Source organism: Maniola hyperantus, chromosome 13 (assembly GCF_902806685.2).
Source record: "Maniola hyperantus chromosome 13, iAphHyp1.2, whole genome shotgun sequence".
Classification (NCBI taxonomy): Eukaryota; Metazoa; Arthropoda; class Insecta; order Lepidoptera; family Nymphalidae; genus Maniola; species Maniola hyperantus.
This window is the reverse complement of record NC_048548.1, coordinates 14,816,396-14,840,324: the sequence shown is the minus strand read 5'-3', so window position 1 is coordinate 14,840,324 and position 23,929 is coordinate 14,816,396. Positions and strand designations below refer to the sequence as shown.

General features: G+C 38.4%; 1 protein-coding gene and 1 non-coding gene across 4 annotated transcripts in view; both read right to left on the bottom strand.

The window, feature by feature from the left end:
• LOC117987969 (sodium-independent sulfate anion transporter-like) overlaps positions 1-12,238 on the bottom strand; it is a 36,771-nt gene extending 24,533 nt beyond the window's left edge. Inside the window, exon 1 of one of the 3 annotated variants that reach the window (XM_069502549.1) lies at positions 11,551-12,238. In XM_069502549.1, coding sequence (XP_069358650.1) covers positions 11,551-11,992 — 442 coding nt within the window. In that variant the 5' untranslated portion in view covers positions 11,993-12,238. Of the gene's footprint in view, positions 1-8,363; positions 8,569-11,550 lie in introns of those variants that run through there. The other 2 variants (XM_069502548.1, XM_034975055.2) reach the window with 2 other exon arrangements.
• A 664-nt stretch (positions 12,239-12,902) lies between these two features.
• Positions 12,903-12,975, bottom strand: TRNAK-UUU (transfer RNA lysine (anticodon UUU)). The gene has a single exon. It is a non-coding gene; the product is annotated as a tRNA-Lys (tRNA).
• Between the last annotated feature and the right edge of the window lie 10,954 nt (positions 12,976-23,929).

Here is a 23,929-nt window from a genome sequence, read left to right as displayed (position 1 = left end):
GGCTAATCTGGAAGGGATATGGAAGTACCTACCCCTTTGGTTTCTAGGCGGCATCGTACCGGAATGATAAATCGCTTGGTGGCACCGCGCTTTGCCGGTAGGGTGGTATCTAGCCACGGCCAAACCTATATCACTCTCCACGTCTTTGTACACCCATGCAAAAAATCACGTCAATTCGTTGCTCCGTTGCGACAAACCAACAAACAAACACACTTTCCCATTTATTTATAATAAGGGTACTGACTACTGATAATAGGTTTTGGAAAGCGCAACGTCGGGAACCCCCTCATATGAGGTGGACATAATTTGAGCACAGGCTCTGGGAGGATGGCGACGAAACACCGTGGCGTGTGGGAATCCGTACAAGAAACCCATATCCAGCAACTCTTAGGCACTATCAGCTAACTTTAAAAAAAAAAAAAAGTTAGCCCTTGACTGCAACCTCACCTGGTGGTGAGTGATGATGCATTCTAATGACCTGTAGACCTATGTCCAGCAGTGGACGTCTATCAGTTGACGATGAAGGGTTTGATCCATAGTTTGATGGCAGGCGGTACACAAATCTTCACATCGCACTGATCTCAGCGGAGTGACGTCACCCAGCATCCGCTCATCCGGAACGAGTTCCAACGGCATAATGAACGGCTACTTATTTAGTATTTAATAAGTAGCCTTTCAGTTTAAGTAGCATTTCAGTTGAATGAAACCGAATAGGCTCAAAGTCGTGACAGTCAGGCTGAGATCTGTAGATCACTTTGACTTTGCTCAGACTTAAGATTGAGTTAAAACGAGACAGATTTATGTAAGAGATATAGCTCTGTCTCTTTTTAACTCTGTCTTAAGTCTAAGCTAAGCCAGAGTGCGCTCTATAGATCTCACCCTCAGTGCCCGTACAATTCGTTTGAAAAGACTACTGATATTGTACTTGCGCAGCAGGATTTTGATCTATTTGATGGTAGTTGGTACATAGTTAGGTCGCCCGTTGGCTCCCCGGGTAGGAAGGGGGAGGGCCCTGCACTTCTTTTGTGCGTGTCATGACCCCCTCAAATGGGAAAAGCGACGCAGAGAGAGACTTATGTAATCAGTTTAAAACTAACAGAACAGATGGATTATTTATTTAGGAAAGATTTTTACCGTTGAATAAAATATATTACCCTAAATAATGAAATAAATAAAGGATTTTAGTAGTTTTTTATTCTGTATTTTTTATTCTGTATTTTAGTAATTACTTAGTCAAGCTTTGTTAGTCATATTATGTGCCTTGTTATTCCTATTTGTTTTGAAATGTCTCACGTAAGTAGTATATGGAGATAAGGAATTAACGCAGGAAGGTATATTTATATACCTACATCGTTATAAGTAGGTACTTACCTTAAAAAATTACTACCATTGTAACATGTATTCTAGCAAAATAAAGGATTTATGATTTATGAAGTACAACTTTTTTCTTATTATTTCCTCATCCCGGATTTTATCCCTGAGGGAGATACGATACCCAGCATAGCTCTCTCCATAGCGCACTGAGTGACATTTAATCTGGGGACGAGGCCAACTGTCAGTGGCCACGTTTCCGCTCCAACGTCATTACAGGTAGGACCCCCGACCACGACACTCGTGTGAAGACTTTGAGGAACACAGCCACAAATTTAAAGTACCTACTTAAATTACAGTTTTTACGGTTCCGTACCTCAGAAGGAAAAACAGAACCCTTATAGGATCACTTTGTTTTCTGTCTGCCTGTCTGTCAAGAAACCTACAGGGTACATCCCGTTGACCTAGAATCATGAACTTTGGCAGGTAGCTAGGTCTTATAGCAGACATAGGGAAAAAATCTGAAAACCGAATTAAGGGTTACATACACAAGAAAAATTAAATGATGGTCATGAACTAATAATTAGTATTTTCAAATTTCGAAATAAAACAACTATATCCAGTGGGATATCATATGAAAGGGTTTATAAAACAGACTTTTATTTATTTTTACGCATCATAGTTTTTGAATTATCGTGCAAAATGTCGAAAAAATAGGACTGTAGTACGGATACCTCGTTGCGCGAGCCTGACTCGCACTTGGCTGGTTTTTTTTACATATAACTTAAAAATAACATATACATCCCTCATGCATATAAAAAGCAGAGTGTAAAATAAAAAGCGGTGAACAAAGCAGCAGGCGCGCAGTAAAAGGAAGGCGCACTCCAATGGCTGCCTTGAACCGGCAATTAGCTCGTAAAAAGTTAATTAGGCTTCAACCAGGTGCGCCAAATCCAGCATCTCGGAAAAATACCTATACTCCTTCATAAACATATTGCAATTACATTCTCATGCATATCTAATATACCAGAAAGCAGTAAAAAAACTTATACCTTCATAAATATTTCATTTTTGTTAAGTTTTTTAAGCCTTTTTGTCAGCAAAGAAAAAGCCTTAAAAAAACTTTTTAAGGAGTTTTGAAATCCTCGCGCCGCGCGGTCAGCCTATCATACGTTATGTTTAAATGTTTAGGTTAAGGCTTTATACATTTAACTGTCTAGAAATTATTTCCAAAGCAATTAATCTCTCGGTATGATAAACATTTAATCGACAATGTTATGGGGATGGTTACGGTATACGTCGGGTTCCTATATTCAATCTATCGTAAATTGCAAAAGTAGGTATATTTTATTATGGTCGATTTGCATTGGCAGCAAATCGAAGCGAAATTCTAAAAATAGTCAAAGCATATTGCTCGCGAATATAGTTATTCATATTTTTTATTAACATTGCTTTATGAAGGGCATATTTTTTTTTTTAAATATTACAATAAAACTTAAAGCTAGCCTTATCTAATTACTATATAAATCATGACCGCGTGGAATGGTGCCAAGAATACTGGCTGCATTTCCGCGCTGGACAGCCAGGCCGATCCGTTGCGCAAAAAATGAGCCAGCTCTTCTGTCACCAGATGAGGCTACATCATTTGTACTGACTATATTATTACTTCTAGATACCGGATGTAACCAGAACGCCAGCAAAAACTTGGTAGCGTTGTTGTTATACTACCTAAACACAATCCAATACCAATAACCATTTGCCTCATTTTGTAGTTTTAGTGATTTAGTATTTTTCTAACCCGCAATGTATAGCGTGCAAAACTCGGGTCAATGCCCCACTGGTCGGTCTGTCAAGAAACCTACAGGTTACTTCCCGTTGACCTAGAATCATGAAATTTGGTAGGTAGGTAGATCTTATAGATGACATTCGGGGAAAAGTCTGAAAAACCTTGAATTTGTGGTTACATCACACAAAAAAAAAATTGTGGTCATAAACTAATAATTAGTATTTTCCATTTTCGAAGTAAGATAACTATATCAAGTGGGGTATCATATAAAAGGTCTTCATCTGTACATTCTAAAACAGATTTTTATTTATTTTTATGCATCATAGTTTTTGAATTATCGTGCAAAATGTCGAAAAAAAAAAACGACTGTATTACGGAACCATCGTTGCGCGAGCCTGACTCGCACTTGGCCGTTTTTTTTTAATGTTTACACTTTTGCAATCTTTAATATTTTTAGGAAGTTTATTACACAGTTGAGCACTTTCAAAGGTAATATTTCTTTTACCATAATTAGTCCTTGGTGGGCGTAAGATTATATTGTTGGCACTTCTTAATCGTTGTAATTGAGGATATTTATTTTTTATTGTGAAGGTTACATATAAATGTATTTCTTTTGATAGTGGTTTTCGGATTAAGATACAAGTGTAATATTTGTAAATATTAGTTGTATTCATTAATTTAATTTCTTTGTTTTTTCTGTTGATGTTAAGAAATCATAGTTAAATGAAACTTCAATCAATTTATTTTGTGCCGTTTGTAGTAGGTACTTTAAGATTAGTAATAGCTGCTGATCCCTAGACTTGGATTAGATAATCTAAGTGTGGTTTTATAAGGGAGTTATAGATTAAATACCTAATAATATTTAATTAGTAAAAGCGCACATAACTCTGGAAAGTTAGAGATGCGTGCCCGGGATCGAACCCCCGACCTCCGATTAGGAGGCGGACGTCCTATTCACTAGGCCATTACAGCTTCTTGAAATGATAACAGAATGTGTATTTCTACTGCCACTGTAAAAACAAAATGTACTGTATATTTCAAAATGGCCACCATGAAAATTAAAGAAAATATTGTGTTATTTCTTGTACAACGGTACGGAACCAATGACTTATATCGGAACCTTTCATATGCGAGTCCGACTTGCACTTGACCGGTTTTGTTTTTAAATATCTGTCACTGTCACCTATAATACAAGTTTAACTTAGGGACAATAGGTATAATCATTCATCTAAGGTATAATACCTATAACCATTAATGTAGGAAGGCCACCCCCACCTATAACTTAAAAAAAAAAAAGTTACATGTATGTATCTATGTTTTAGTATAACAAATAATTTATTTATTTATTTTAAATCTAAATATATAAAAGGAAAAGGTGACTGACTGATTGACTGACTGATCTATCAACACACAGCTAAAGCTATTGGACGGATCGGGCTGTTAGACATGCAGATAGCTATTATGACGTAGGCAAGGAAAGGAAATTTGAAAATTCAACTTCTAAAGGGGTGAAATAGGGGTTTGAAATTTGAGTAGTCCACGCGGAAGAGGTCGCGAGTATAAATACCTACCTATATATTAAAATTCTGGACCGGCCAGGAAACGGCAATTTTGTTTTTATTTTAATTCAACGCGGTAAACACTATAAATAACTAGAAGATGCCCGCGACTTCGTCCGCAAGGATTCCGGTATTTCAAAATCCCGTGGGAACTCTTTGATTTTGCGGGATCAAAAGTAGCCTATGTCCTTCCCCGGGATGCAAGCTATCGCTGTACCAATATTCATCAAAATCGGTTAAACGGACGAGCCGTGAAAAGCTAGCAGACAGACAGACGGACGGACAGACAGACACACTTTCGCATTTATAATATTAGTATGGATGGCAGTTACTGAAAGGTCAGCGCTCTTATCAAAACGATTCGAAAAAATACAGGAACTGCTTACTTATTAACTTACTGATAAAACTTATTTATTATTATTAAGTGGAAATAAAATATAATACCTATGTACTTAACGCGGAAACATTATCTTCGATTTGTCACGTTTGGTGGCTTTTTGAGAAAATATTGAATTGGTAAATCATGAAAATATGTAAGTAATTAAACTAGCAGTCTACAGCAGTGGGCTATTTGATAGCATTGTACTACTTCTGCCTCAAAGGTAATACGAACTTATAAGGGTTCCGTACTACAGTCGTATTTTTTCGACATTTTGCACGATAATTCAAAAACTATGATGCATAAAAATAAATAAAAATCTGTTTTAGAATGTACAGTTGAAGACCTTTCATATGATACCCCACTTGATATAGTCACTCACTTCGAAAGTTGAAAATACTAATTATTAGTTCATGACCACAATTTAATTTTTTTTTGTGTGATCTAACCCGAAATTCGCGGTTTTCAGATTTTTCCCCGAATGTCAGCTATAACACCTACCTACCTGCCAAATTTCAACGGGAAGCTTAGCCTGTAGGGTTCTTGACAGACCGACAGAAAGACAGACAGACAGACAACAAAGTGATCCTGTAAGGGTTCCGTTTTTTCTTTTGAGGTACAGAACTCTAAAACCGTGAAAAAATTTCCTATAATTTTGTAAAAGTTTACGATATATTGCAAATAAAACATCTGACTGACTGTAGAGGTCAATGAACGCTGCGTAAGTAGGCTACTCGGAGCCAATGCCGCATCGTAGGCGGGGAATTGACCCGAGTTTTGCACGCTTTACATTGCGGGTTTGAAGAATACTAAATCACTAATATAAATACTAAACACAGCGTACCTATGGATAACATGGGAACCTACTTGTGACTTTTAGTTTAGTGGTGTTACAATTCGTAGCGTCAACAATGAAACAAAACTAGCCACTCTATTTAGTTTTTTTTTTTTTAATAGGTATAGCGAGCAAACGAGCAGGCAGGTCACCTGATGTTAAGTGATTACCGCCGCCCATGAACATTTGCAGCACCAGAGGAGCCGCCGATGCGTTGCCGGCCTTTTAGGAATTTGTTGGTCCGCCCCTTGAATAACCCCATGTTGTAATCTAGTGGGAACACCGCCGATGGGAGTTGGTTCCACAGTTTGCACGTGCGTGGAAAGAAGGATCTGGCGCAGCGGACGGTCGAAGTGCACCAGACACCCAGATGGTGAGGGTGAAATTCCTTACGGTGGCGCGCGGTGCGGTTGTAGAAAAAAGAGGGTATATTAGAGTAATATAGATTTTTAGAATACTAGTCGTTTGACCTTATATCCATATGACAGTATCTCTTTTGATTTATCACCAGAAATAAAGTAGGTGGGTAATATCATTAATTAATCAGCTTTGTTCAGTGATATTCAACGCTGAAACCTTAGTAGGCGTTCAAAGATATAATACCTAGTACCTACAGGTAAGTACTAGATATATCGTTTGAAAGGGAAATCGAAATATTTTATCCCAACCGCAGTCTCTATTCTATGTGAGCGCTATTAAATCTATAGGTTATATACCTACCTATATGTTATTTTATTATAGACTAGCTGATGCCCGTGGCTTCGCCCACGTGGTTTTAAGTTTTCAAAGAACCCGTGGGAACTTTTGATTTTCCAGGGCAATAAGTCGCCTATCCGTAGTAGCCAGTCTCCGTGATATAAGGTATACCAAATTTCATGAACACAATGTTGCAAAGTTTCTCTATCGGTTAAAAAAGAAACTACGCAAATCGGTTCAGCCATCTCGGAGATTTTGGTGTATGTATAAGTAGAAAAACACAACTCCTCCTTTTTTTAAAAGTCGGTTAAAAAAGTAGCGTATGTTACTCCCTGGTTATTCCTCCACTTGTCTGTGAAAGTCCCGTCAAAATAGGTTCCGAAGATTAGCCCGTTCAAACAGACAGAAAAATGGACAGTGGTCGAGGCTTAGTAAAAGAGTCCCTCGTTGGCATCCTTCGGGTACCTAAAAATGTATTTCTATTTCCGCAGTGGGCCAAGTCTCCTGCACTCATGAAGTGATGAATAAATCCAAGGTGCAAGTTGCAAGTGAACTACTTAGTACTTAGCTACACAACTTATTAGCCACAAATGGCTCGTAAAGTTATTGTTCTACAATCTAGATGGTTCCGAAGCTAGATCATTGCGTCGATTGCGTGCTTCATCAGACCTCTTGACATCGATTACATATTGTGTGTTATTATAGATGTAAAGCCCGCTCTACACTCGCGTGCGAACCGCGGCGGGAATTAGTGAAACTCAAAAGATCCATCTTATACTAAACTAGCGACCCGCCCCGGCTTCGCATGAGTGGCAATGTAGTTTTTTTTTTTTAATTCATTATAAGCAAACGCTTGACCGCAATCACACCTGATGGAAAGTGATGATGCGGCCTAAGATGGGACGCGTTTACCTAGAAGATGCCTATTCACTCTTGTTTTAAAGATACCCGGGTTGTAGTTGGTAGGAAACACATATCGTGGAAGAGAATTCCAAACCTTAGCCATACGTATGAGGAATGATGACGCAAAACGTTTCGTGCGTGTAGATGGAATGTCGACGACATAAGGATGGAAACTCGCCCGACGTCTTGCGGTTCGGTGGTAAAATGGTGAAGGGGGGACAAGATCGAAAAGTTCCTGAGCACACTCTCCGAAATATATCCACTTATGTAGTGTCACTTCCATACTAATATTATAAATGCGACTCCATCTCGTTTTGCGCGGAATATTTGTTAATTTTCGATGGAAGCTTGATTTCTTCAGACATTTTGTTCAAATATCGTCACATTTCAACAAATTAACACAAACCAATATTAAACTATACCTATAAACCTTCCTCTTGAATCACTATATCTATTAGTGAAAACCGTTTTAAAATCCGTTGCGTAGTTTAAAAGATCTACGCGTTCATATATACAGACAACGGGAAGCGACTTTATTTTTAACCGACTTCAAAAAAAGGAGGAGGTTCTCAATTCGTCGGAATCTTTTTTTATTCTATGTAGAGATGAAATCCGTACCCTTATATCCGTACCTACCCTTATATAAATGCGAAAGTGTGTTTGTTTGTTGGTTTGTTGGTTTGTTGGTTTGTCCGTCAATCACGTCGCAACGGTGCAACGGATTGACGTGATTTTTTGCATGGGTATAGATAAAGACCTGGAGAGTGACATAGGCTACTTTTTATCCCGGAAAATCAAAGAGTTCCCACGGGATTTTTAAACAATCTAATTCCAAGTGTACAAAGTCGCGGGCATCAGCTAGTACATAAATAAAGAAGGAAAAAAAACACTAACTTGTAAAGACATCCATGGGAAGCTCGTTAATCGAATATTTTCCAAAAAAAACACAATAGATAGCACAATCACTTTTATTTCGCACTGAACTATTCACATGTTTCTCAGACTGGTTGCCAAGTAATTATATCAGTGTATTACTGTTTTGAAACATATATTATACATGAATGTTTTGATTTTAGCTATGAGCCAGTTGGTAGGTAGGTACTGTCGGTCGTACGTGTGAAATAAACAATTAGGTAAGTAGCTATGTGATTGTTTCAATTCTTCCGTAACTCCTAGACGCTTAGGTTTTACTTATTTTTATATATTATGTACTAGCGACCCGCCCTGGCTTCGCACGGGCTTATTTTAATTTTCGTATGGATTTTGAATTTTTTTGAATGATTTTTTCATATTATTTTATTTTACACTTCACAAAATCACTTAAACTTATTAGAAGTTAGAACTATCAAAGGTGTAGGGTGTGTAAGGTTGTAAAGTGGTGATAATAAAAAGAATACCCGGCTGAGTTTGTTGTGGGCTCTTCTCAGACCTGGGCGCGTTTGGAACCCTCGTAGCTTTAGTTTTAAGCTTGCGTAATAATTATCACCACTATATCTTACAAATCCAACATCTAACTATCAAAAATAGTAATTTATTACCTATTTTGAATAAATCATTTGACTTTGACTTTGGTGTTCAGCAACTCATTCCCAAGCTTTCTTTAAGACTTTAGCTTTCATAACCAACTCTACGAGTAGCTACCTGCCTTGTAACCTGCATCTATCTAGGACCTAGGTACGAAATGTTGCAAACATGTAGATTTAATTACGATGGATGCAAGGCAAATCGCTGATAAGAGCGTGAAGCGTTTTCTAACGAGTCCTGTCATAGTTAACGACTTTCACTTGTTTTGAAACCCGACTCGCCTCGCAGTGGGCGCGTAAACCTGCTCGACACCCACTTAGGGTTCCGTACTTATATAAAACAAGCATAGTTTCACCCAGTCTGTCTGTCCGTCTGTCTGAGTGTCACCAGCTTAAGGTTGAAATTTAGTGTAGTGATAGAAACCTATTACCGCTACACAGAGGCGTATATATTATATCCACTAGCTGACGCCCGCGACTTCGTCCGCATGTAAATAGGTTTTTTAAAAATCACATGGGAACTCTTTGGTTTTTTAGGGATAAAAAGTAGCCTATGTCGCTTTCCAGGTCTTTATCTATCCATGCAAAAAATCTTGCGACGTGATTAAAGGACAAACCAACAAACAAACACACTTTCACATTTATAATAAGGGTAAGGCTGATTTTAGACAAACTACTAAAACTACCGTTTAGCAAAATATCGACTACCAAAGGTTTTCGCAGCTACGGAACTCTACCTTCGTGTTCTTTACACACTTGGTCAGTTTTGACTCCTCTGGCGAAACGATTAGCAGTTTGCACGTATCGCGGAAGTCTAAGCTAACTACCAATGCATAGACGTCGAGGTGCCTCGATGCTACCTACTGAGTTAGTGACCCATTTTATTTGACTTATTTTTTGCAAGTTAGGCTCGCGCTTGACGACAATAAATGCTTTAAAGAAAGCAATGATGAGGTCTAAGTTAGAGCAGTCTACGGCAAAAGGAAGGGTTATGATTTTAGCAGTCTATGTATGTATGTACATACATACGTTTATGTATGTTCCACCGTGGTGCCTAAACTACTGAGCTGATTTTGATGAATGAGGTTGAATCGATTTGTACATCGATGGTTATTATAGTCCGGGTGACATAGACACCATTTTAAATGAACAAAATCAATATGGCGGATGTTGCACGCAAAAAAGTGGGAGATTAATTTTTTTGCTATCGTATGATTAGTTGGGTCTCAAAATGAAAAAGGAGAAAATTTTAAGTTCTTAAATATATGTAAATATACGACTACATTCAAATATACCTAGCGGCATAAAAACATTTTATACTATAATATTTCAGCGTTTATTAAAACGATCGTAGTCGGGTTTTAGTTTTGAATTGGTTGCTTGTTTTTCCTAAGTAATACATACCCATAGAAATACAAATTTAGAATTTTCCCCCATAGGCAGATTAAGGTCCCCGGGGCAAACTAGGTACGTGCCTAGGGTACGTTAGTACTATTATATATTCTCTGCCTAGGGGGAGCGCGAGGTAACGATACGAAGGGGCGCGCGGGATCATATAGAGTTCCATTACCTGGCCTACCTGATTATCCCTAATAACAAGTAATATTACCTTGGAGTGACCGAAAATGCCTCTTCTTTAATATAACAAAATATCATGACTGTTCTTCACTAGTTCAAATAAATATAGTAGGTATAATCACCAACAACCAGCTATGCAATGAGACGATTCGTCGTTCTTTTGAAATTAGTTAGTAAAAATTTCAATATGGCTGTTAGAGGGGCGCTTATGAGGTGCTTGCCTAGGGTGCTCTCGACATTTAATCCGCGTCTGTTTCCCCCAGCGACACTTGTACACAAAACAGTTTGAATGTATCGCGGAAGTTGAAACTACCAACAGGTAGAGCTATAGACCTTGGTGCTGACGTGGACTTTTGTGGACGTTGAGCTAACACAATCTAGGTAGTTCGATGAAGAGGATACAATACCCACTTAGCAAATATCTGATTTTTTTTTAGATACCAAGATGAGTATTTTATAGTTTAACCCCATAAGCTGACCAAAATATTATAAGGCTACATGTTGACAATCTACTTAGGCAATTTTGGAAATATACTTACATGCAAATAATTAGGTATATACATTCTTTTTTCCAGCGCAAACCTTTACTCCCATTACTGTTGTTGTCAGAAATCTAAAAAGCTGGGAACTTTTATATACTTAAGTAGCTAATCGAAAATTGCAAGAAACTTATCAATAAAATGTGTTCGATGTTTGAGCATTAGAAACTCTTTAAAAAGTGTAAACGTAAATCATCGGAAAGTTTTAAGTTGTCATTAAGTTTTTTGCTCGTGCTCGTTTTCTTTGGCGTAACAAAAACTAAGTCTACAGCGTCGATTTCATTGGGGTTTTCACTGACAGAGAGTTCATGATTACGGTTAAAATCTATCTAAATTCCTATGTTATGGTTACTATTCAGTTGGAAGGAAATGATGGATATAAAAGTTAGAGTAGAAATTTTGAAAACGGGCGGGCATATTTTAAACTTAAGTAATACTTACGAGGATTGGGTGTTCCACACGCTCCTCCGTTGCAGGCTAAACATGCACCCTTCCCGTGGGTGCCATCCATGCTCAGAGTCAACGTGGGTGCAAGGCTGGGCCTCGGGCACAGCTTGCACCCACCGTTGTATTTCTCACATAAGCACCCCCTGCCCAAGTTTTCCACTTTTAACTCATTCAGGCTGTATTTGTCGTATCTCTTTTCCAAGGATGCCGCGATTTTTCCTGGCTCCTGGAGAAATTCACACGAATTCGGACAGACATGGCACTTCCCATCTTCTACATTGTTCGACTCCGACACGTCGTCTTGTTCGGTATCGTTGGAGCCCGGTATCTGGTAGCATTCGTCTTTCCGCTCGCTGTCAGTGCTGCCTGTCATGTAGGATGTAAGGGTCACCTCGGAGGACGACCTGACGGCGTTGTTCAACTTATACTTCGTCATTTTGGTGTTCCGTACCCGAAAAAACAACGGAACACTTGTTGAAAGTTTAGAAGAAGGTTTTGAATGCGGACGCGCGCGACATAACGGTATATTTAATAGTTAAAAGTTTGTCACAGCACTTTATTAATGTTCTTTTTATTTTTTTATAATCTTTGGGCTATGTATCACAGATGGTGTTCGGACTGGACTCGCAGTGTGGCTGGTGCGAGTGCTCGCGGCCGAATGCTCGCCGTGTATGGAGGCAGCGAATTGAAGACAAATTCCATGCGACGATAATGCCTTCGCAGAGTTCAGGCTGTTAGGGAAATGGAGTGAAATGATTTCTCGTCGAGTTTATCAGTTGGAAAGGGTTGTTTTTCCCGTTGTTGTACGTTTTAGGCATCCAGTTGTAGTACCTACTTAGGTATTATAGATAGGTTGACAATAGTGCTATTTCTATTATAGGTAGGTAGGTACGACTTATATATTTATTTCACTGACTATACACTGTAAAACTGGCTTTCCGATGTGAAGGTTTTATTTTTTATTTTTAGGTTCCATAATAATTAAAAGACCAATATTATTTTTGCCTTACAATATAATATAAATGTTATATTTTATTTAACCTGTGTTTCAAATTTCAAAGAAAGTTATCTTATTAATTTTAATAAGTTTTAAAACTCATTTAAACAGTCATATTATTAACACAATCTTGTTATGTAGTAAATAACGGTATTTTGAAAGCATAATATTATTGCAACCAATTGTACACGTCGCCAATGTACAGATTATTATGTACATACCTACTTTAAATCTTGGAAATTATTTTAAAAAACATTATAGATATTAATTTTTTTAGTAATCAAATGTTATCAATAACAAAAGTCTTTTGTTATTGTAATAAAATAAAAAAAAATTAAAAAAAGAGAGCCGCCCGAACAGGGACTTGAACCCTGGACCCTTGGATTAAAAGTCCAATGCTCTACCGACTGAGCTATCCGGGCTCATGGTAGGTATATTGAAATTACTATACGCTTGCTATATAACAGTCATCGTCCTTTTTTCAGTCTACGAAGCAGAATGGCAGCATCAAGACATTACAAAATTAAACAATCAAGAATTGTTTTGTTCTTTAGATTTATACTTAGCTGGTATTAATCAATTCCAGTGTACGAAGCAAGATATTCGTACCAATTTTTACCTAAAGATTGGTACGAATGTTGGGAACGGCAATATTGACCGGACTATAATATTATTGTTTATATCCCGTAGTGTGAAATAATTTTAAACATTTATTAGCTAGTTTACAAGATTTCATACTCGAAGGGCGCCGACGGAATCCTATTACTAAGCCTCCGCTGTCTGTCCGTCTGTTCGTCAGTCTGGTCATCCGACTGGCCATCCGTCTATTTGTCAGCGGGCTGTCTCACGAACCGTTTTAGATAGAAAATTAAAATTTTCAGTGTTATTTTTCTACGCCACTTTAACGACAAATTATACCTATTTATTCAACAATGATTTCAAAATGGTTGCCAGTTTAAAAGTACAATAGTGCTATTAAGCTTGTACGATGGTACGGACTACGGAACTCTTCGCGTGGGAGTCCGACTCGCATTTGACCGGTTTTTCCATTTTCAGTTTTCACTAGATAGACTCTAGTTTCTAGAATCTAGAGCGTGTAAACATCATTGAATTTGGTTAATTATTAATAATTCGTAATATGGAAATGAATGTTCGTTTGTATGGGGCGCGCTCGAGAGAGACTCCTCTGGGATACGTCAACGATGAGACGATGATGAAGGCACGTTTTACGAGGCACACTCCTACACCGAGCAATTCAATATGCAGGCGCGCCTTCCTACCAACGGCAACGGCTTACTTTACTGCGTAACATTCGGCTGATTACTTATTATATAACTACGAAAATTGGGGTGTAATGACGTCATAAGTCGTAGTGGTAAAGACCGCTGCACAAAGTGTCAAAATATTATTTCATTATTTCGTACCAGCTGATGCCCGCGACTTCGTTTGCGATGGGAGCCCCCACAAATATTTATCTTATTCTGTTTTTTAGTACCTATCTCTTGTCATAGCGGCAACAGAAATACATCATCTATGTAAACAACTGTCTTACTATCACGATTCATGAGATACGGCCTGGTGACAGACGGACGGACATCGGAGTCTTAGTAATAGGGTCCCGTTTTACCCTTTGGGGTACGGAACCCTAAAAATTACAAATTAGGTTACAATTGAGTAAAATTAGATTTGTCGTTTCGAATTATCGTTTGTTGTAACGTTTTGGTACAAATGATAATAATTTGACGAACGAATCGATGACCAGCAGCCATGATTCCTGGCCCGGGCGAGAGTAGGGTGACCATGACAACTATGTAGAGTCGATATTTAAATACTTAGTTAAATAAAACACAACTGCCCCTGTCAAAAAACGAATAAAAGTAAAAAACAACATTTGAAAATTGTAATTTAAAAAAATAGTTATAGTGGCACTTGGGATGAAAACGATACCACATAGGTACATCCAAATCTGTTCAGAGTTCAGACATTTAGAAGTTACTAGCTGATGCCCGTGACTTCGTTCACGTGGAATTAGGTTTTTTGAAAATCCCGTGGGAACTCTTTGATTTTTTGGGATTAAAGCTTATATCACTCTCCAGGTCTTTATTTATACCCTATCCATGCAAAAAATCACGACAATCCGTTGCACCGTTGCGCCGTGATTGAAGGACAAACCAACACACCGGACAAACCAACACACCGGACAAACCAACACACCAACAAACAAACACACTTTTGCATTTATAATAAGGGTACTGATGGTGGTAAAAAGATACATTTTACAGTTTTGTAATAATGCAGTATATAGAGCAGTGATAGCCTAGAGGCTAAAACGTCGACCCCCTATCCGGGAGATTGGGGGTTTCATCCCGGACACCTCTAACTTTTCGGAGTCATGTGCATTTTAAGCAATTAAACATTAATTGCTTTACCGGTGAAGGAATACAATGGTGAGGAAACCCGGATGCTCGAGAGTTCTCCATAATGTTCTCAAAGGTGTGTGAAGTCTGAAAATCTAACTTAGTAGATTTTGTGTCCGTCTGTTTAATGAAACAGGGTAAATCTTGTGGAACCTCGTTTATTTGTAAAAATACTTAAGTAAAAAAGATAATTTTATATCCGGTGAAAAAAAGCTACTTTTGTTCTGTCTTCAATACCTGTTACTATACATAGAATAGCTGCATTGTTTATAGTTTAGATTTCTGACTTGTAATTCTGTTTAATCCAAAAAAGTATAAAAACAGTTCTTCCTACTAGAGTCTAGACTAAGGCCAGGCACATAATAACTTCTGATTAGATCTGATTAGGTATAGGAGTTTTTGAAAACAATAACGTGGCACATTTATTTCGCTACTAGATGATGCCCGCGACTTCGTCCGCGTGGATTTAGATTTTTCAAAATCCCGTGGGAACTCTTTGATTTTCCGGGATTGCGTATGTCCTTGTATTGTCCATTGACGTTCACCTTAATGTTGCTCGAGCAAAAAAAGGTCTCGTAAATTCAGTAAGCAGGACGTTCAGTGCTGCTATCTTTTGGACACAAAGTTTAACATCCGGTCACCGGTAAGCACAGGAGGCTCGATAAGGGCCGTATCCGGCAAACAGCGAACAGTTGGCAGGCAAGCCTACAGCGCCGCAGCGTGTTTTTGTGGCGGAAGGCGCGAGGTCGGGCGGCTTCCGCGTTGTCCGCAAATCGCTTAGCCGTGAACTGGTCTCCGTGACGAGGTCCGCTGCCAGCTGCTGCCATTGTCTCACTGTTGGGGACGGCAGGAGTCATGCTGGTTAAATAACTATCTCTCTGCCTCCTCGCAATCAGGGCACACGTACAAAAATAAATCGGTCAAGTGTGAGTCGTACTCGCACAAGAATGGTTCCGTATCATTGTACAAGAAATAATCCTTATTAATTTTCTTTTCTTGGTAGTTGGCAATAGAAATCTTTGACAGACAGATACGGATGGACGGACGGACGGACGGACAGTGGAGGCTTAGTAATAGCACAGTTTTACGAAATGGACTTCCGTCGGTACCCTTCAAAAGTCCTGACTTTTGCACACAAATTCCCTTTATAATGCAGACAGGGAATAAGAGCGTTTGTACACTCATCCGTGATTTTACGGATCTGTAAAAAATACGAATCGAATGTACGTAGGTACAGCTATTTGTATGACGGCCGGACTTTTGTGCTCATCCGTATCCGTACCTATTCGGTTCGCAAATCGCATCCGTGATTCTTCGAAGTGGCCGTAATACAAATACGTACTCATTCAATTTGTATTTTTACAGAATCCGTGATTTTACGGATGAGTGCACAAACGCCCTTTGGCTGGATTTTTTCACGGGAAATTTTCACGGGATAGGGAATAAAGAGGGTTTATATTTGTTTATGTGGGTATCGGTTATGAACTTATGAGTTTGTAAGCAATATTATTACCACACACACACGAGTGGATATATTTTACCGTTCAACGAGGTAATTGTGAGCTTCCTTGGCGCCGGTCAAGAGCAACCTGCGTCAATTGGGCGCGGCAACCTTCCTGCACATGTCAACATAAACACTGATCATTGCAAAAGAGAAATGGGAAATAAGTGCAAATTAATTAAATTACTTAGGTATAATATGAATATTGCTATTTTAAACTGTAATTTAAGCAAACCTTTGAGTATTTGTAACGAATTTGTAAAGTGATTGATAAATTGTTAGTTTAGCTACTGCATCTAGGTACGTACTAAAAACGTACGGGCGTTTGAATCTTTAATTTCATTTTTAACCGACTTCAAAAAAAGGAGGAGGTTCTCAATTCGTCGGAATCTTTTTTTTTTTTTTTTTATGTATGTTCCCCGATTACTCAAAAACGCCTGGACCGATTTTGAAAATTCCTCTTTTGTTTGAAAGGGTATACTTCAAAGTTGGTCCCATTTCAATTTGGTGAAGATCTGATGAACATCTTCGAAGATAGATACTGGAACTCCTCAACGGATAAGAGTAAATTGCTCGCGATCAGTGTAATAGCTTAGTAAACAGTAGATTTTTAACCAGTCATAGCATAATTTCACGGGGCCACTAAAAATTGTGAAATAAAAATTTTTTACAAAAAAAAATAGAAACCGACTTCGTTACATAAACACTAAAAATTGAAAAATAATTTAATTTATTACCGAATATATTATGTATACAAGAGTTAATATAGTTCCATAATAATATTTTTTGGGGTCGGTGCCAATGAGGTGCCAATTGTGGAGTCCCATAAAAATATGAAGTCTAGACGATTCGCGCAGCTAAAGCTAATTGGCACCGGCACCAAAAAGTATTATTAGGGAACTATATTATATACATAATATATTCGGTAATAAATTAAATTATTTTTCAATTTTTAGTGTTTATGTAACGAAGTCGGTTTTTATTTTTTTTGTAATATTGGTTAAAATTAAATTTCCATGAGTCTATCAATGTAGCGCCCTCTACATAGTATAGTAATAAATAGTGGCGTGAATGACATCTAGTGTGGATCCGTTGAATCAGCTGGAAAACTCGAGAACTAGGTAGAGCTCAAACTTATTTCTTAATTGAGTTCGATACTCTGACTATAGATGGCGGTATCAAATAAAATAAAAATGAAACATATTTTCGTCATTGAAATGGTGGATAATAATGCATAATATTATATCCATTGTTCAAAAGCTGTGTCGATGACGGCGATGACTTTATTTTTCATGAATTTATCAAAACAAATTGGTCATACAAACACTTCGAATTCATTCCCCATTGACAATAGAATCATCTAGTTCTAGTGGCGGCCACAAATTAATATGCTCTGGGCGCGTAGCGGATGGGCCCTGAAAAGGTAACAGACAGACAGATAACCTTTCGTATTTAATTGATTTTTACTTAGGTTGAGATAATTAACTAACAATATATAAAAGGAAAAGCTAACTAACTGACTGATCTATCTTCTCAGTAGAGTCTGCATTCTGAACCGGTGGTAGAGTCTTGACTTATCATAAGTGGCACAATATGATGTCCTATCTATAATATAAAGATGATTCACTAAATGTGTTGGTCATCGCAAATCTCGAGAACAGCTGAACCGATTTCGCTAAGTACCTAATTTTTTTTAAATAATTTTCCTTTAAGTACGAGGATGGTTCTTACGGAGAGAAAAAATTAAAAATTTGAATCGACTGTTAAGCGGAATGAAGTTCGCCAGGGCAGCTAGTATGAAATAAATAAATAAACTCATAATACAAATTCAAATTCAGCTCAAACTACTAGACGGATCGGGCTGAAATTTGGCGTAACTAATATTACGAGTATACGACGCGGTAAGCATCCGCTAAGAAAAGATTTTTGAAAATTCAACTCCTAAGGGGTAAAATAGGAGTTTAAAATTTGTGTAGTTCACGCGGACGAAGTCGCGTACCTACCTAGTTACTTATTAGCTAAAATTATAATCTCATTAATTTCTTGAGACATTTCCTTAACCACAATATTTAAAGGTAAACAAAATGCAAGTCATCCTGAACTGATAGTGACTCAATTAACTTGTGATCCGACTAGATTAGGTGGATTTTTCGCCTCGTCATCTTTTCCACGTAGTCATGAATGAGGTTCTAAAAAAACCGGCCAAGTGCGAATAAGACTTGCGCACTGCGGGTTCCGTAGGTAACTAGGTACTACAATCGTATTTTCTCGACATTTTGCACTTACTAGATCTCGTTCAAACCGATTTTCGGTGGAAGTTTGCATGGTTAATGTATATCATATATTTTTTTTAACCGACTTCAAAAAAAGGAGGAGGTTCTCAATTCGTCGGAACCTTTTTTTTTTTTTAGTTTTATCATTCTCTTGAAAAGGTAATGCGAATTTATTTTGAAAAGTAGGATTCTCAAAAATATAAACTGATGAATAATTCTGTAGCAATCTGCATGCCAAAATTCAGCCCGATCCGTCCAGTAGTTTGAGCTGTGCCTTGATAGATCAGTCAGTCAGTCGCCTTTTACTTTTAAATATTTAGATGTTACTGTATTACTTTTTTATTAGCTACACTACAGAAATTACATTACACTATTACAGATTACTTATTTGTTCACAAAAAAACCCCAAAATTGCCACCTCCTTACCTACGTAACGGAAGAGTCTTCAAACATCTTACACGGTTAAGTTTTCCTATTCTTACCTTACCGATAGACGTTGGGATCCCAAGGTGCTGGACGCAGCGTTGGAAGACCCCCCACTAGGTGGCCGATATCAGACGAGTCGCAGGGAGCCGCTGGATTCAGGCGGCGCAAGACCGTGGCGTGTGGAAGTCCCTACAAGAGACCTATGTCCAGCAGTGGAGTCTATCGGTTGATGATGATGATGATGATGATGATGATGATGATGATGATTCTTACCTTACCTTACATAACATTAAGTAGTTGAGCGCGTTTAGTACGTCATACGTGTTCTCGAGACTTTAGAGGCTGACGTCAGGGCCCGTGGTTCCCCTTGGTCAGGAGCGTGACTGCGGTGCCTAATTGCTTATGACTAGTTCGAGCACGCGGCTGCGCTCACGTAGAGACCTCCACAATATTCAAAGCGTTTTATATAAACCTTTAATTTGTTTAAAACAGTTTGTAAACAGGGAGGTACCTACAGTACATGGCCAAAAGTGATGAACATCGATCTTTAGAAGGAGATCAATTGTAGAGCACTGTCTCGGTCGTTGAGTCCGACAAAACGTCATAATATGGGTATGAGTGAGAGAGACAACGCTCTACAAACCTGAAATATCATTCTAAAGGCCGCATGTTCATCACTTTTGGCGTACCTTTTATAATTGTTTTGAACGAAACGAAGGGTTCTTTTACGACTTGAAAACTTAGGCGTGCCACCACCGGCTGACCCTTGGTTGATAACAATTCAAACTAAGCTTAATTTACTATGGTATAAAGGCGGTGACCTTTATGCCATAGTAAAAGGATTTTTATATATATTATTTTTCGCGTTTTTATTGTGGCATCATATCAGTAATCATCAGTAGATACTTTTATCTGTCTTTATTTTGGTCAGCGTTTTGGTTATACACCCTGTATAATCGTGCAAGAGAACGCGTCCTATGTTAGCTCGATTCAATGAACAAGGTATACCTTGTATAAAGTTACCCCTGAAGTTTACCTCTACAACGAATAAAGCGCAGTCAGTACTTAACTAAACTACTTACCTACTTAATAGAAGATAATTTGTGTCAATTATCTAAACCACCTTGCTAAAGACAATAACATGTTTATTGTTGTCCTCATGGGCAACAGTCATAACGTTACAGCTTCAAAATATAAAATGTGGACATTTTTATTTTTTACCTACCTATTCGGGAATTTCGGACCATGGCAGTTAGTACTTTGAAACTTAAATAATAAATACATTGTATTGTTGCCATTTATGATGTAAATCATGCTGTTTTTCTATATATAAAAGGAAAAGCTGACTGATTGACTGACTGATCTATCAACGCACAGCTCAAAACAGCTACTGGACGGATCGGGCTTAAATTTAGCATGCAGATAGCTATTATGACGTAGACGTCCGCTAAGAAAGGATTTTTGAAAATTGAACCCCTAAGGGGGTAAATTGGGGGTTTGAAATTTGTCTAGTACATTATCGACTTCCACACACAATCCAGCTAGGTAGGCCCAGTTTCGAGAAGTTAGCCGCCGAATTCCAACTCGACTGGGCAGTGTTCAGGTAGCTTCGAGATATCTTGTCATCCAAAATCCTTCAATGCGTGAAGACCAAAGTCTTCGAACAGTGCGTTTTGCCAGTGATGACATGTTATGGATCCGAGACATGGTCGCTAACTATGGGAATCATAAGAAAGCTCAGAGTCACTCAGCGGGCGATGAAGAGAACTATGCTTGGAGTTTCTCTACGTGATCAACGTCGCAATGATCACGTAGAGAAAGTTCTCGGCAGGAAAGGCATTCCGAACCAGTGGTAGATGCATCCGACTATTCGTAAGCACTTGTAAAAGTTTATACGAATAAAAAAGATTTTCATTTTTCATTTTCATTTTCAATGGGCAGAGCACATAGTTTGAAGAACTGTTAGACGTTGAGGTCCCAAGGATGGCAACTTCGCACTGGAAAGCACACCGTTGGAAGAACCCCCAATAGTTGGACAGATGACATCAAGAGTCGCAGGGAGCCCCTGGACTCAGGCAGCACAAAACCGGTGGAGTGTATCGGTTGATGATGTTGATGATTTTTTTGAAACATTTTATACCTTAAATATTTTCTTAATGTTATTTAGGAGCTGTAGGATTACTCATACAATTATTCAGCGCTGGCCCAATTGTCCGGCCTCGAGTGAATGCCAGCGCAGTGGTTCCCCTTGCCACTTGTGGCTCGTGCTCCACATGCTAATGCACGGCGGCTGTTTAACATGCGCACTACACGAGGCAATGGTCGGTCGGCGTCCGTGAGGTGGCGGTCGACGCTTTATATCGCTTTATCCTTGCTGACACTTTCGGGTTATGAGATCATTTTGTTTTTGTCTTGGAAACTCATACTGTATGGGGATTTCCACACGCCCACAGCTGGACATATGTCTCTTGTAGGGACTTCCACGTGCCACGTACTTGCGCGGCCTTCAGCGACACTTTTGACTCTAATAAAAATTAACACTTTAAAACATCATATTTTACAAACGGATCTAGTAATCAAAAAATGATGTTCCCAGACCCACAGTATTTTTAAAAGACCTATTCAACGATACCCCACAGAAAAACCCCAGAGAAAAAAGTTCATCCCCACTTTACATGTAGGGGAGCTACCCTAAAAAAATATATTTAACAAAATTTTATTTCACCACTAAAATATTTATACCCATGCCAAATTACAGATTTCTAGCACTAATAGTCTCTGAGATTAAACCGAGGACGGATAGACGGACAGTCAGTCAGACAGACGGACGGACATGGCAAACTATAAGGGTTCCTTGTTTACTACGGAACCCTAAAAAGCAGCCTTAGATGGAGGACGCTTGCTTGGAAGATGCCTATTCACTCTTGACTTGAAGATACCCATATTATTATAGTTGGAGGGGAAAACTGATGCTGGAAGGGTGTTCCGAATGCTAGCGGCTCGGATTACAAAATTGTGTACATAAATAGGTATGCAAGTAAATAGTAACCAATATTTTCACATTTTATTTAAATTAAACTAAATTGTTGTTTGTTTAAATAGTTTAATCAGGTTTATTTTTGTCACATTGTTTATGTCGCTTCTCAATTAGCAGCGTGCTGTGCGAGGGAACAGGCATCGGTAGGTACCTAGGTAGTAGAGAGCCAGCGCGTGCCAGACCTTCGTTATTTTATAAAAGCTGAAAGTTTCTCTGCGTATTGTCCCCAACACAGGGAGGAACGATCAGTGACTATGAAGTTTGGATCATGGCGGATTTGGCAGATAACAGGTAACAACGATGTAAAAAATCTTACGTCAAAGTATTAAGTGTATTTTTTTATATTTTCTTATACACTTTGATTTAATGATTTGGACAATTGATGGGGACAAAATGCAAATAAACTTTCAGCTTTTATAAAATAACGAAGGTCTGGCTCTCGCGGGCTCTTAGTCCATAGGTACTCGTATGTAAACACATTCTAGCCGCAAACGCGTCAATATCAAACCCAATTAGGGCTTAGGAATACCCAATTTACAACATTTTATACATGAAATATTTATTTTTCCCCTACTATTTTTATAACAATAGAAATGAAAAAATTAGAGTAGGTATCTCTATAGCTCAAAAACGGTTTAAATATTAATTCTGAATGACATTGTGAACAGTTCCAATACTTACTTGAACTTTCTCAGCTATCATTTCTATAGTAATTCTTCTGTTATCACGAATAAGTCCGTCAATCCTGGATTCCAACGATCAGTAATTCTTCTGTTATCACGAATAAGTCCGTCAATCCTGGATTCCAACGATCAGTAATTCTTCTGTTATCACGAATAAGTCCGTCAATCCTGGATTCCAACGATCAGTAATTCTTCTGTTATCACGAATAAGTCCGTCAATCCTGGATTCCAACGATCAGTAATTCTTCTGTTATCACGAATAAGTCCGTCAATCCTGGATTCCAACGATCAGTAATTCTTCTGTTATCACGAATAAGTCCGTCAATCCTGGATTCCAACGATCAGTAATTCTTCTGTTATCACGAATAAGTCCGTCAATCCTGGATTCCAACGATCAGAAACTTCCACTGGAGTCCACATCGGGGTTCATCACCTACACTTGTTCGGCCGCTTTAAACCGTACCCACTTGTAAAAATTCGCACGGTTCATACAACTTTTACCGTACTGTATCAACATTCCGGAATAAATTTCACTTGGTTTTACACCTTCTGTGACTAAAAATCTAATGACTGAGCGCTACTGTTCTAAGGTGCAATCTTCTAGTGGACTTGCCATGGGGAACTAAAAAATTTGAGGTTATGTTGACATAAAATGATAAAACAGCTGATCAGAGCATATCCCAAGGGTGCCAACTAACACCCCTGAAAAGATTGTACACTTAATTTTAAAATTATAGAAATTTGGGGCCGATTCTCTAGCACACAATCTCTAAACTAAACTAAATTAATAGGTCTAAATCTAGTGCTCTCCTTTTCCGCAAGCAACATTATGAAAGGGATAGCAATAGATTTAGACGTGCCATTTTAGTTTAGTTTAGAGATTGTGTACAACGGAATTAGCCACATTGTCTCTTTACTTATTGAATGACCCTTATGTTGAAGAGTTTTTAAGAACCTCACTTCGACGTCTTAAGTCTACCACTAGCCAATCACCGCTTCTAAACAATTTCTACATTCATCATGATCAACCTATCGCCGG